General features: G+C 35.8%; 1 protein-coding gene across 3 annotated transcripts in view; it reads right to left on the minus strand.

Annotated features, from left to right (window-relative positions):
* RARS2 (arginyl-tRNA synthetase 2, mitochondrial) overlaps positions 1–14167 on the minus strand; it is a 68425-nt gene that overhangs the window by 36866 nt on the left and 17392 nt on the right. For all 3 annotated transcript variants that reach the window (XM_014848437.3, XM_070496396.1, XM_070496395.1), the window contains exons 2-5: positions 13038–13111; positions 8496–8598; positions 6957–7040; positions 3581–3678 (exon numbers count right to left, since the gene is read on the minus strand). In XM_014848437.3, the coding sequence (XP_014703923.3) occupies positions 3581–3678; positions 6957–7040; positions 8496–8598; positions 13038–13111 (359 nt within the window). The remainder of the gene's footprint in view (positions 1–3580; positions 3679–6956; positions 7041–8495; positions 8599–13037; positions 13112–14167) is intronic.

Here is a 14167-nt window from a genome sequence, read left to right on the forward strand (position 1 = left end):
TTTCTCTTGCACCACACTCCTACTGGGAAGGGCATACAAGGAGATGGAAAATACAAATACAATTCCTTTGGCAACCAAAGTAGCCACTATGAATTACAATTTGGACACTTGATTGGGGCTTTAAAAAAATTATTTCAGGGGCTGGCCCAGTGGCGCAGCGGTTAAGTTCACACGTTCCGCTTTGGCGGCCTGGGGTTCACCCGTTCGGATCCCGGGTGCGGACATGGCACCGCTCATCAAGCCATGCTGTGGTAGGCATCCCACATATAAAGTAGAGGAAGATGGGCACGGATATTAGCTCAGGGTCAGGCATCCTCAGCAAAAAGAGGAGGACTTGCAGCAGATGTTAGCTCAGGGATAATCTTCCTCAAAAAAAAAAAAAAGAAAAATTATTTCATATAATTTCTTCAATCTTGTAAGAAAAGACAGATATTTTTTACTCTAATTTTCCAGATAGAAAAAAGACTAGAGAACTAAATTCCCATCCATGATCACTGAATCAATTACTAAGTGAGAACTGGTCCCCTGATCTCCTAGTTTCCCATTTTACCAATCAGAGGTCCTCAATCTGTTTATGAGGAGAACACTTCACATCGGGGAACAGCAGTGGGTAGGGGAGTGTGCGCTGAGGAAAGAAGAGGAAAGGCTACCACTGCTGACTGTGCTCCTGCAGATTTGATCTGAACAAAACAGGAAAGGCTCACAGGAAAGGCAACAGGAGCAGCTTCCAGTCTTCCTTCACCTAGCAGGCAGAGTCCAGGTCCATGGTGGACAGTCACCTACCCTGTCACTCTATCACACTGCTCCCAGATCCCACAAAAGACATGCCAACCAGCACTGGGCATCAGGGAGGCAGTAAAGGTTAAGTGTGCGAGAGTCAGAGTTAGCTCTAGGACTCTGAGCAAGTTACTTGACCTGTTATCATCACCATCATCTCAATTTGGGGGCCCAGTTTCCTGAACACAGTGATTATATCTCTTGCTTTTGTGCGGAAAGCTGCCTGGTCTATTTCAGATACTATATATTTAAAAAATTTTCTTCTCTCACTTCTCTCATTTTCAGAAAAAACTCAAGAATGACGCTTTCTATCAATTTTGCCCCTGTCCCCCAACTGTGTGTCTGCACTTTGAAACCTCAGTGACAAGCACCACAGCATCTGGAAAACTTCTAAGGGAGGGAGCAGCTTCGGTCCCACAGATGGAAAATAACAGAGCAAAGATGGTTGCTGGGAAATGGACTCTGCCTCCCTCAGCATTCAGATGCTCATCTAAGTTCCAGCCTTCCTTAACTGCTTTAGAAAAAAGTTGAGAGAGGCAAATCCGTAAGCAAATAAACTCCCATACAAAAACCCTACTGAAGACGACTCAAATAGAACAGGTTATTTTTAGGCATTTCTTACAAGCATAAACAAAAAAGAGCATTGTATGGGGAAAAACACTTTGGACAAAAGCCAGAGAATCAATGAGTAAGGAAGACTGAGGTCTTGGTAGTTTGAGCTTGGTTGGGGAGGAAGGATGGTGAAGGTGAAGTGAAAATGGGGAGGAAGGTGTTAAAAGTGAGCAACTATTCAAGTTTCAAAAAACTCATGATGGCATTATGTCAAGGGTGAATGTATGGTAACAGATACTTTGCCACCCCCCTACTGATTTTCCTTTACTGCTCGTTAGGTAACAGCAAGGACTGTCAGAGTAATATGGAACTGAAGTGACTCCCCAGAGAAGAAGGGTATGTGTTCCACATCAAGTTAAAGACATAAATGAAAAGAATTAAAGATGGCCACAAATTGTTTGCCACTCTTGCCATGAAGAGATGTAGTCTATTTTCCCTCCTTTTGAATCTGGCTGATCTTGTGACTTGCTTTACAAGCAGAAAGTGACAGAAGTGATGCTATGCCTGTTACATGACCAGATGCTTTTACTATCTTGGAGCCCTGAGCACCTTTGTAAAGAGGTCTGGCTACTCTGCTGGAGAGACAATGTTGGGGGAGAGAGAGATGCCTGGCCAGCCCTCAGGGGAGATGCCAGACAAGTAAATGCATCTCCTGGATTTGTAGCCCCAGTATAATCTCTAGATGACCCGAGCTGCATACGTGACCACAGTTAAGTAAAAGAACCATTGAGGTAAGCTCTTCCTGATTTCCTGATCTGTGGAGTCATGAACATTAAAATTGTTGTTTTAAGATACTAATCAGGAGTTGGCAAACTTTTTCTTAAAGAGTCAGATAGTAAATATTTTAGGTTTTCAGGCCATCCAATCTCTTATCTCGACTATTCAACTCAACTCTACTGTACGCCACTATAGTATGAAAGCAGCCACTGTGACAATATGTAAATGAAAGTGTAAGCCTGTGTTCCAATAAAACTGTATTTACAAAAACAGGTGGCAGACTGGGTTTTGCTCATAGCTGAAGTCTGCCAATTCCTGTATTAAGTTTTGGAGTGGCTTGTTATGCAAGAAGAGAGAACTAAAACGACAGGCAAGTTTCTTTGGGGGATGGATGGCCTTAGTGTAGCTAAGGAGTATAGCTCCTCTCTGGTGTGAGGATGACTGCAGGAAGTCCCTTTCCTCTCTTTCATGCAACAAATATTTACACTCAACTTTACTTATCACGACTGAGGTGCACTGGCAGCCTAAGATTTATTCATATCTGTCTGCTCCATAGTAGCATTAGCTTACTCTGCAATCAGACCTTCTCATAAAAAGGTGAGTTTGAGTCTTTTAGGGTTTGCTTTTGCTAAGATCACGAGCGAGTGGTAGAGACAGGACAAATGTGGAAGTCATAAAACCCATTCACATTCACCTCTGATTATCATAACTAACTTGTAACTTAATAAAAGTTATCATCATAAATTATAAGTTAGGAAACCTGAAATCACATTTCCTGTATCAATTTTTTGAAATCCTCCACAAAAATATATACTTAAGAAGACAAAAGACTCTAGCAAGTGCCATCCTTCTAAGTGGTAAACAGTTCATCAAGACTCTTCTCCAGCTTTTACGAAGGCAAATGCAATATTTCTGGTAATTTTCATGAGCTGTCAACCTGTCAGCTCTAGTCTGAAAGTGTTCCCTTTTCTCTTTTGGTTACCTAAAAACAGTTCAAATATTAAGACAGTGGTACTGACAGCACATCAGAAAGTTATTATGAAGACTATTTAGAGGCATATTAAAACTTCAAGCTATTTTTCTGGTAATTTTTAAAAATATCTATTACAAACACTACAATGCTTTGTTCTCTGGTAATCCCATTACTTTAACAATTCTTAATATGGTAGTAACCATTGTCTCTGCCTTGAGAGTCTAAGATAAAAAAGTAGTTTTTCCAAAAAGATAACTATTAAATACTTGATTAAAAAAAGAAAAAAACCCCAAAAGAATCAATAGACATTTTTTTGATTGGAGTCCAAACACTTTTCTTTGTGGTTTAATGATCAATTCACTGTGATTTTAAGAAAATAATATAATCTCACTGGTTTTCAATGTTTCCTCGTGCAATTTTGTGAGACCGCAGGTGCCAATGGTAAAATACTCCCTGCCCAGCCAGCTGATTACCCAACACAGAAGATGGGCAGGCACTCACCTGAACTCAACCACAATCTTCTTCTGGGGAACATCAGAGAAAAGTTCACTTTTTAATCCGTATTTTGGGCCATCTTCAATTACTTGTTGTAGCACTGTCTGAAAATAAAAGGTGTGGGATTTAATGATAGAAAAAAATTGCAATTTTCTTAATCATTTTGTTACTAGAAACTAAATATTCCTAATTTGCTCATTCTAATTTATGGACATATCAGTCTGTAGCACAGGAGAGATTCTGCGAGGGAAAAGGGAAATCCTAGGAACTCCTAGGTTTCTGACTTGGTTATCAGCTAAGTGAGTGGGAGCGAAGTTCATGGAAATGGAGAATGTAGAAGATAGAGGAGCTTTTAACTATAGAATGTCAGTGAGCTAGTAAAGTTCCCTGATAGTCCAACACGTGAATAAGCTAGAGACCCATCTATTCATCAACATGTATGTTTAAATGTAAGACGTGCTCAGTAATGTAAATATAGCTGTAACAGAGTTTATAATCAGAAATTAAATGTTTCAAAGGTTTCACATTTTGGAACGTTAGCAAATTAATGAACATTCCATTTGGCTGGTACTTTCTGTTTGTCTATGACCATCACATTTTCTATGGATGATTTCTGTCACTTTAACTCTATTTTGGTTGATATTTCTCTACAGCTCTCAATCAGGACTTCGAAGGAAGCTACCATTATCTATCTGCCTAGTTAATTCTTTGGCCAACAGCTGAAAAGTGCTTAATCATTCATTCTTTCGATGTGTTCAGCCAATTGGCACTACTTGTAACCTGAATGCTTGCACTGCCTATTGATATAAACTCAATCAGTGAAATAACGACCAGAATTAGAGCCATTTAAATTAGTGTTTCTTTTTCTTTTTTCTTATTTGGTAGAGCATGCAAAGTTGAATTTGGCAAATAAAAAATGCATGTGTGCATGTGAAATAAAAATGATGTTATCCATTGTGTACTTCTAAGGCACACAAAAAACTCGATTTTGTTTGCCTTTTTCCCATTTGGTTAAACTCATATTTTCTCTTTTTTCTCCCGCTAAATAAACTATTACTTGAAGTTACAGTTTCTCTTGAAAGTCATCTGTAAGCTGGTGACAGGTAGAAATTTGGTACCAAAATCAGTTCTTCACAACATATGAATTCATTGTATCTCCTTCTAGCTTTGAAAAATGTGTTCTCTAGTCCAGAGATTTGGCAGTTCCCACCGCCTCTAATTTCACATTCCAGCCTCCTACCTTTGAGGATGATTTATATGAAGACACTTTAAGCCACTATTAGTGATCCAGACTTAAGCTAACATTTAATCATCTCTGGTGCTGCCAGTGCTAATAATTTAATTGCAATGAATGAATAGATATATTTTATGCAAGGCTAATTTTGTACATGTGTAAGCAATGACACATTCATAATTCTCTGAGGAATAAGTTTTAGGCATAGATCATTGACTACATTTCAATCTTGATAACTTTAAAATGTAAAAAAAAAAAAAAAAAAAAAGGCTTTATAATGGTCCTAAGAAGGGCTGAATTTTTTTCCTGATGTGATCTGAAAAATTCATTAAATATGCAAATGACCCCTGGTTAAGGCCTGAAAATAATGAAGCCAGATGTAGAAGAAATTAGGCTTTGAGCAAACAAGCATTATCATAAAAAAATTATAACACAGGCACATTCAATACTCCTTTTTCAGACTATGGGTATTCCTTGTTCTAGGATGTATCTTTACTGTGACTCTGAGCAGGGCTACTGTGAGCAATCTGTTGTTCCTCTGATGAAAATCACACTAAGATCCACATCCTCAAAGCTGCAATGAAGGGAGAATTTCCATGAGAGCAAAAGTAGCTGAATCTCAAAGCCATGCTTCCTGTTCCTTCGTTGTCAATTGAGAAGGATTTAGCAATATTTTTAATAAGTGAGCTAGTGGACATCCTTAAACTGGAGAAAATCTCATAGTATGTTAATTGTAATAAAGCATGAAAATTCATGGCCATTGAAATTTTACATTATTAAGTAAATATATGCCTTGCCTCGAAATGTAAACCACATCTCTTTCAGCTAAGCTGACTGTAAAGGCAAACCCCATGTACTATAGCACATTTTCCCATCTCTGGGAAAACAAAACAAGTAAAATACTGCTGCCTATCAAATGACCTAAAGTTTGAAGGGTTCTTTGGCGAGCTGCATTTTTACTTTCATAAAAATTAAGACAGCAACTGGAAGAATGAATTATTTATTTAAAAATGATAAATTAGACTCACTGGTTTGCTAAGTTGAACATGAAATGTTACCAAGAACCCAGCAGGTTGTAGACACTTTTTAACAAGCTCAAAACAAATTTCCTTCTTGTCCTTGTGACTGATTTTAGTTAACTAGCTTACCCTGAAGTAAGAATGAAAAAAAGATAAAAGAAAAAGGTTCAAAGATTTAGAGACAAGCATGAAACACTAACTTTCCTTCAGAATAATTATAGGGCTGATGGGCTATATAACCCTGATAAGAAACCATATTATTACAAATTTTGGTTTTATAGTTATTTTCAATTCAAGACTGCAGCATTTACTAAGCCTGACCAACCCAACACTGGTGTATATTTCTTTTTCTAAAAAATAATAGACCAAAGCATGCATTATGATAAATTTTAAATTTTAATTGAGATGAAAGTCTCAACAAAAGGTCTCATACCACACTGCCTTTCCAGGATGACCTGTTCTCTATGGTCTCTCTCAAGTGAGACCCTATTCCTCGAGGAGATTTCCCTCTAGGCCATTCTGATTTCTCCATCTCTGATCTTTCTTATGCATGTTATATCAATCACCTTTTGTTGTTTTAATATTTATTGTTTTATTAAAAGAAGAAGCTGTCTTATGGTTTCTTTCGTAAAAATCTTATGCTCCCAACAGGTTATAGGCTACCACAGAGCATAAACCAGCAGTACCCTTTTTGTATTCAATGCAGAGTCCATTAATTCATTCAACAATGGTTATCTCGCACCCACTGTCTGCCAGGCACTGTCCTAGGAATTGAGGATCTGATAGTGAGAAAAACAGATGCTATGAGCCCTAACGGAAAATAGAGTTTAAAGGGCAACAGGCATTAATCAAATAAAAAGAATGTAAAATGGCAACTATGATAACTTCTGCAAAGGAGAGATACACAGTGCTATGAGAACAGATAAATGAAGGAGTGAGAAAGGCACTGCCCAGGAAATACCAAGATTTGAAGATAAGCAGGAGTGGGTGGCACTCCAGGCAGAGGGATCAGAATGTGCAGAGGTGGTGAGGTAAGAGGAGGAACAATAAGCTTAAGAACTGGAGGAAACGACTGTAACTAAAGCAGAGTGTGTGAAGGTACAGTAGCTAGAACATAACTCATTCTTACCTTTGTTAATAGTTCTCTGTTTATTTTGAAATTTACAGTCCCTTGACCAGTACTGATTTCACTCACCACTGTATCACATTTTAGCTGAAAAGACAACAAATGAAGTAAAATAGGTAAGTTATAAAATAGGCCCAATGAGATTTGTAGTTCTAACACTATCGAATTGGCTTCCAAAGGCAGCAGGTGTGTCATCTCTCACAGTCATTATATCTGAACCCAGGCCTTACCCAGTCTCTTCAGTTCCATCATTCTATTTGGCTAAACAGGTTTTCTTCTTTTCCTGACTAGAACTCTATTCCGTATTCAGAGTCTCTCTCTCTTGCTCTTTCCCATTCTCTCACTTCAAATTCTCCATCTAACATGGAAGAAAGAGAGCAACACCTTACCCCACCCTAGGGACCCTGATGTGCAATGAACTCTTTTTATTTCACCTACCTTTCAAGAGAGCGACAGAACATGACATTCTATCAGGGCCTAAGCTAAAAAACTTGCACCAATTCATAAAATTTAAATAATTTAAATACTTTGTCTTTAAGGAATATGCTTTAAATTTTTAATCAACTAGATATTCAAAGCACCTGATATACCCATGGAACTTGAAAAGATATCTGCTGTCACTCAAGAGACAGTAGTCTTTATTTGTGAGAACTCATAGAAGATGGAGGGAAAGAGAATAAATATTGTAATTAGGATAATTCTACACTTGGTGTACTTCCTGATAAAAATCTGGGATGATTTTGTGATCAAATAAATATTTATTCAGCTACCAAAGTTCCTTTATGATATTCATTCTTTTTTTTAATGTTATGTGTTTTTTAAAAATTATTTTATTGAGGTTATATTGGCTTATAATATTGTGTACATACTCATTTTTAAACATCTTTCTCTACGATAATGACTTTCATTGTTCCACTTCTTCAGTGTGCCCAGACACCTCCTCTGTGTCACATGTAATAATCCTATTAAAACAAAACCTTGTCCAACACCTGCCTTTTCCAATAGTATTACAGTAATACTTTGGATTTGGTCATTCTCTACAATCCTTTCAATTCCTCTTTTAGATACCAAACCCATCAGAGAAATTAGAAATGAAAGAGGTTTATTAAATCATCTAACCACTTCTTCTCTGTAATCATGGTTCTATTTACATCTAATCATTTCTTCTCATATTTTAATGTTCATCTTCTCAGAAACTCATTTCAAAAACTGCAACCCACTGCTCTAATTTATCAAGCTTGTTCTCCTAAATTCAGAAGTCCATCCAGCTTCAATCTGTAAATTTAATTAACACTTCAGTCCCCCATAAGTAGTTAATCAAAAAATTGAACAACGTCAGCTCAAGAGGAATGCTTTACAACTAATTGTAAAAAGCATCCTAACCTTACAGTACACAGCTAAAATGAATTTATATTTTCCAAGGTGCCTTGAACAAAGAAACACTATTAAATTCATTATTATGGCTGCGATAGCCTGCTGAGTGTTTTTTCCTTTAAAATAACACATTTATTATAATGTCAAAAAGAGACAGTGCTGAAGTACCTTCTCTGCCAGTCTCGTGGCTTGAACTTGCATATCTGGTCTTGAATGGCCATTGTTGTTTTCCAATAGAGAATCCACAGAAAGCTGAAAATCAGCTACTTCTCTAAAGAGACATTGAAATAGAAAAAGGTTATTGTTACCTTAAAAAACATTACTAGTGTAACCAAAAAAAGACTGATCACTTTGGGTTCTCCACACTGACACAATTTTATCAGAAGAAGGTGTTACACTTTCAAAATATAAGGCAAAGAAATTGGAAATATCATCTTGTATTTATTTAGAACTTTATCTTGTATCATCTTAGAAAATTCCTCCTCTTCTATTACCTAGATGTAGCTATATAATATCTCTGTGACAAATAGAGAGCAACCACCTTATTTTGTAGATGTGAAAATTGACATCTGGAAAGTTCATTGTCTCCTCTAAAATCTTACTCCAACTAATACGCAGACTCAGAAAAAAGTGCAGGTTTCTTCCTCCACTATTCCAAATGCTGGCTTCTTTTAAGTCCCTCCATTGAGCTCCAAACGACCAAAGCAAAAATATTTTTTAAATGTTGTAATCTGAGTTTCAACATGAGAAAAAGAAGAATATTATTCTTGACAGTCAGTAGTTGATTAAAGTGACAGACATTGCCATTCGTCCTTTTCACTGGGTTAGTGGTGAAACAATGCAAAAACAAAGAAACCAAGAAACAAACACAAAGCAACTGATTAGTGAAAATAATCATTTGCCTCATGAAAGCAGTTACCTCTAGGCACAGATAGCAGGGAGTGGAATCAAAGAAGTATATACAAGTGGCTTCAACAGTATCTACAATGTTTGATTTCTAAAAACAAAAATCAAGAATGCCCCCCAACCCCTGCCACAATAAAAGACAAAGTAAATTTGGAAAACAGTTAAGACTTGTCATGTTAGAAAGTGAGCACAAGTGTTCGCTATATTATTCTCTATGAATTTTTCTGTAGTTTGAAATAGTTCAGGGTATAAAAAAATTTTAGTCAATATACAAACATCTACACAATTACCCACACTGAACGTCTTCTGATGTTTAACAGGGAACTAGAGAATGTGACTCTATGTGCAGAGTAAGTGGTTGAATCATTGTCTGCCTAGCCCATCTGTCTCTGACACAAAAGGCCACATTTTGGAGAGGCACAAATGATTTTCTTCTTACCACTTTTGGAATTCAGGGACATGCCTAAAAAATCCTGTGTGACTTCTGATTAACATCACATTAAAGAACCCAGTCAACAATGACCATTAAGAATTTTCCTGAGCCTTAATCCATTATCCATGCAGCCTAATGTGAATTACAGTTACCAACCCAAACTCATCTAGTGAATATTTGAGCTGTAACAGCAGACCCAAGTTCATCTATCAATCAGTGTCTGTGTGATCTTGAGCACGTTGCTTAATCTCTCTGCTACCTCAGTAAAGTGGTGATGATAATGGCACCTACTTCCCAGTGTTCCTAAGAAATTAAGTCCTGGTGAAATAATACTAATTCCAGTTCTGATGTTAAATAAAAATATTAAGTAGTACCAGTACTGAGCCTGTAGTTCTTCATATATTGGCTTGCTTGGGGAACTATACTGTTTCTTTTCTAAGACTATTCTCTAATTATTAAATGACAATTCAATTTTCTAAAGATTAAACTTCAATTGTGGAAACTCATATGATGTTTGAATGTATTGTATTTATTCTTACCAAAAGAATCTGATAGCTTAGTTAAGTATTTGTGCCAATAATGTGGGAAATTGAACAGTTTAACAAAATGGGAATAATACACAAAGCAGAACAGGAATAAACACACAAAGATTTTTTAAAAGTAAGTAATAAGAACCATGATAATATTATTAACTGAAATTATATAGAGTGAATGCACCAAAGATTAAATTATGATTTGCAATATATAGCTAGGATACTTTAAAAAAGATTTAATATGACCATAAACCTACAGGATGGCTCTCAAACATCCAGGAAACACAAAGAGGTCACATGATATTCTGTAGATAGTTTGATAATTTTATTCTAGACGTGAATAATGAACTAATTTAACTCAATTTAAAAATTTTATTATCTCATTAGAATCACAAATATTTCCAATTAGTTCAGTGGTAGAAGGACAAATTAAAAAATCATCCTTTTGGTCTATTAACAATGATTAACACCAACGTATTAAACTAGGAATATTTAAAACATGAATTCTGAAATTATGTGAAGGGTTACTTGCCAGTAAGAAAGACCCAAAAGAGAAGTAAATGCTTCAGGGAGGTGGGAAAGGATCAACCAGACTTGACCTATTTCCCAGTTTTCCCTTTAGGGAGCTTTTAATTATATACCCACAAGAAACTCTTGCTTTGCCTATTTAACGAGGTAATTACTGAATGTGAATACATTTAAAGTCAGAACTGAAAACAATCTAAATGTCCATCAACAGGGGAGTGTTAGACTATTATTAAGCCATTATTACAAGTGATATTTGCAAAAAGAGAATGATGTCAAGGGAAAAGGGTTCAAAAATTATGCATACAGTAGTTGTATAGCTACTTTTTTTTAAAGGCTGCAAGACATATTCAAAGAGAAAATATAAAAAATACACCAACTTGCTAACATCACCTGTCTTACTGTAGTAAGACTTTCGGGGTTTTTTCTTCTTCTGTATTTTCCTGAATTTCCTTAAGGAGATTATCTGTTTTGCTTTTGTGATAGAAAAACAAATTAATTTTAAAAAAATCTTTTAAAAAGACATAATATCTAGACCATGGAAAGAAGTAATTGTCAAAATAATCCAGTGTGAGAGACAGGGGATAGGGTTCTAGATGAAACAATTGGCTGTGTGCCAATGATAGTGAGTGATGGGCACATAGGGGTTCATTAAACTATTCTACTTTCACATTGTTTACAATTTTAAAAAATAAATTAAAAAAGCAATAGCTACTTTCCCACTATTTCTGAGGAGTAGTTGTGGTGTCAGTGAAATCCAGAGGCTTTAGTACTACTGGCTTATAACAAAGTTATTAATCCTGTCTACTACAATCAATATTATATAGGAATTTCAACATAGTTGAAAACAGAATTGAGAGAATTATGAGATCTGAGCAAATTGATGCATATTACATTAAATAAACCACATTAACAAAAATAATGTTGCTTAACTCTCCTAGTACTTGATAGCATTCTAGAATAAAGTTAGAAATATAGAACAGTTAGGCTTAGTTTTAGTAATGTAAAGGATACCTGGGTTGATTATGGCAAAATAGCACAGCTTCCCTTTGTTTTAAGTAAGTTTAATATGCAGAATTTTAGACTTATAGCCTGGAAAAATTGAGGCCCTTCCCAATATCAATTTTCTATAAATAAAAGTCTTCATTTTCAGATTGTTAAAGTGGAGCTGCCCAAAGGAGCTCCAGGGGGGTAAAGGAAATCCTATTCAAAAGGTGGGCCAAGAAAGTTTAGCTTATTAAAGGCCTTTGAAATATAAAATAAAAACTGAGACATTCCATTATGCAAAATGTCATTTACAGATTTTATGAAATAGGTAACTGGTTTGGAACATTACATCAATTTACATATAATTATGAGGTCCCCTTGGTCAGGGGTTGCCTCTCTCCTGGAACTCGATGTAGAGGAAGTCACAGCAGGCCATTTTACAGGTGCTCTCTTTTAAGGCCATATGTAGCCTTTCTCTTTCTTTTCTATTTCTCTCTTTGTCCTAATCTGGGAACAAGAATATTCATCCTACTCTATCTTAAAGGCCTGAGAACGTTAAGGGGACAAAATGATGTAAGGACATAATGGTACTGATAATTATATCTTTACATCTTTCTAAAGCTTAGGGCTTAAATGCCTATTATCTAGCTAATTTTTGTCACTAATAATTGACTGAGAGGGTATTTTATCCAAGTATTGAAGTTTTCTATCAAAATGATAAACAAGTATCAATTAGGATGACCAAACTCACAAAGAGACGGATATTTCCCTACAAACAAGAAAGCAACGACGGATTGTAGGTAGTCCTAACCAATAGTTTTCTATCACAGGGGCACCTCAAATGGAGACTCAAAAAACAACAACAAAATGACAAGCCCAAACACAAACAATCTAGCAGGTAAATATGGTACAACAGTATTCAAGCGTCAGAAGAGTGAAGGCATCTTTAAGATGCCCTCAAAAACTCTGAGATTCTAACCATGATCTTAGTTCGCTCATTTCTTGAACAGAATTAAATTTGAACCTCATTCCTAATTTTTCTTAAAGATTTTGCTATAATTATAGTTATTAGCATACACAAACACCAAAACATAAGAATAACATAATTCTTATGTTAATATAATATAATATATAATCTGCCATGTCAGAGCACCTAACAGACAGACTCTAAATATTTAAGTCAATAGGAACAATAGGTTGAATATAATGACTCATACCTTATGGTTAATTTCAAAGACTATCCTATAAATTGAAGTACAACAAATTATTTTTTATATTGACAAAGCCAGAAGCATTTTAGACAGTTATAAATATACTATACTTAACTCTTTTTTTGAAATTGGAACTGCAGATATTGATTTGATCAAATTTTCTGGAGGAAGATCCAACACTCTGGAAAGCTAAAAATCAAAAAGAACAAAATAGGGCAAGATTGTTAATACATTTGTTCAGATTCAATGGAATCCTACTTAGCGATAAAGAGAATAAACTATTGATAACACAATGAGCCTCAAATGCATTATGCTAAGTGACAGAAGCTAGACACAATTTAGGATTCAATTTATTTGACATTCAAGAAAACCCAAAACTGTAAAGACGAAGAATAGATCAGTGGTAGTCAAAAGTTGAGGGTGAGGAGAGAGTTTGACCATAAAGTAGCAAACAAAATTGTTTATCAAAAAGGATGAATTTTATATTTGTAAATTTAAAAAATTTTTTTATAAAAAGAGAGAGGATGAACCCCTGAGGGACCAAAGATAACACATTTTTTATTCATTCAAAAAGTATTTATTGTGTACCTACTTTGTGCCAGGCATTGTTTTAGGTGTTGGAGATACAGCAGCAAATAAAAGACACAAAAACCTCATGGGACTTAAAAACAAACAAGCAAGCAAAGAAACAATGGGGGAACAATTTGATCCCCAAGTCCTATCAGAGGTTTATTCATCAGAACAGCAGGGTTGGAGGCACTTATATTTTTAGAAAGCTCCTTGAATGATTGTAATACACAGCCAAAGATGTAAACTACTGCTCGCATCAGAAACTCGCGGTTATTGGAGGAGACATTCCCATTTATTGAATAATTTTTACATGACAGGGCGCCTTACATGCCTTAAATTTTTTTTGAAACAATCCGATGATTTTTATACTTTCATAGCCTTTATTTCATGAATAACGAAACTGAAGTACAGAAATTTATGTAATTTGCTTAAGTGGAAAAGCTGGGATGTGAACACAAACTATCTAAAACCAGAACCTCCACTCGACTCCTATCTCCATCCTTTCAATGAGAAATGCATAAAAACAAAATAGTGAAATAGTGGTAAGGCCATAATGACCTTAGATATGTCTTCATCTTTCTTCCCCACCTCCTCGGTCTCTATGGAGCCACTGTACCGGACAAGCCATGGTTGCTGAGTTGGGAGAAGGGAAAGGGAATGCTGGGGTAAATAGGA

Source organism: Equus asinus, chromosome 24 (genome assembly GCF_041296235.1).
Source record: "Equus asinus isolate D_3611 breed Donkey chromosome 24, EquAss-T2T_v2, whole genome shotgun sequence".
In the NCBI taxonomy this organism is placed as follows: Eukaryota; Metazoa; Chordata; class Mammalia; order Perissodactyla; family Equidae; genus Equus; species Equus asinus.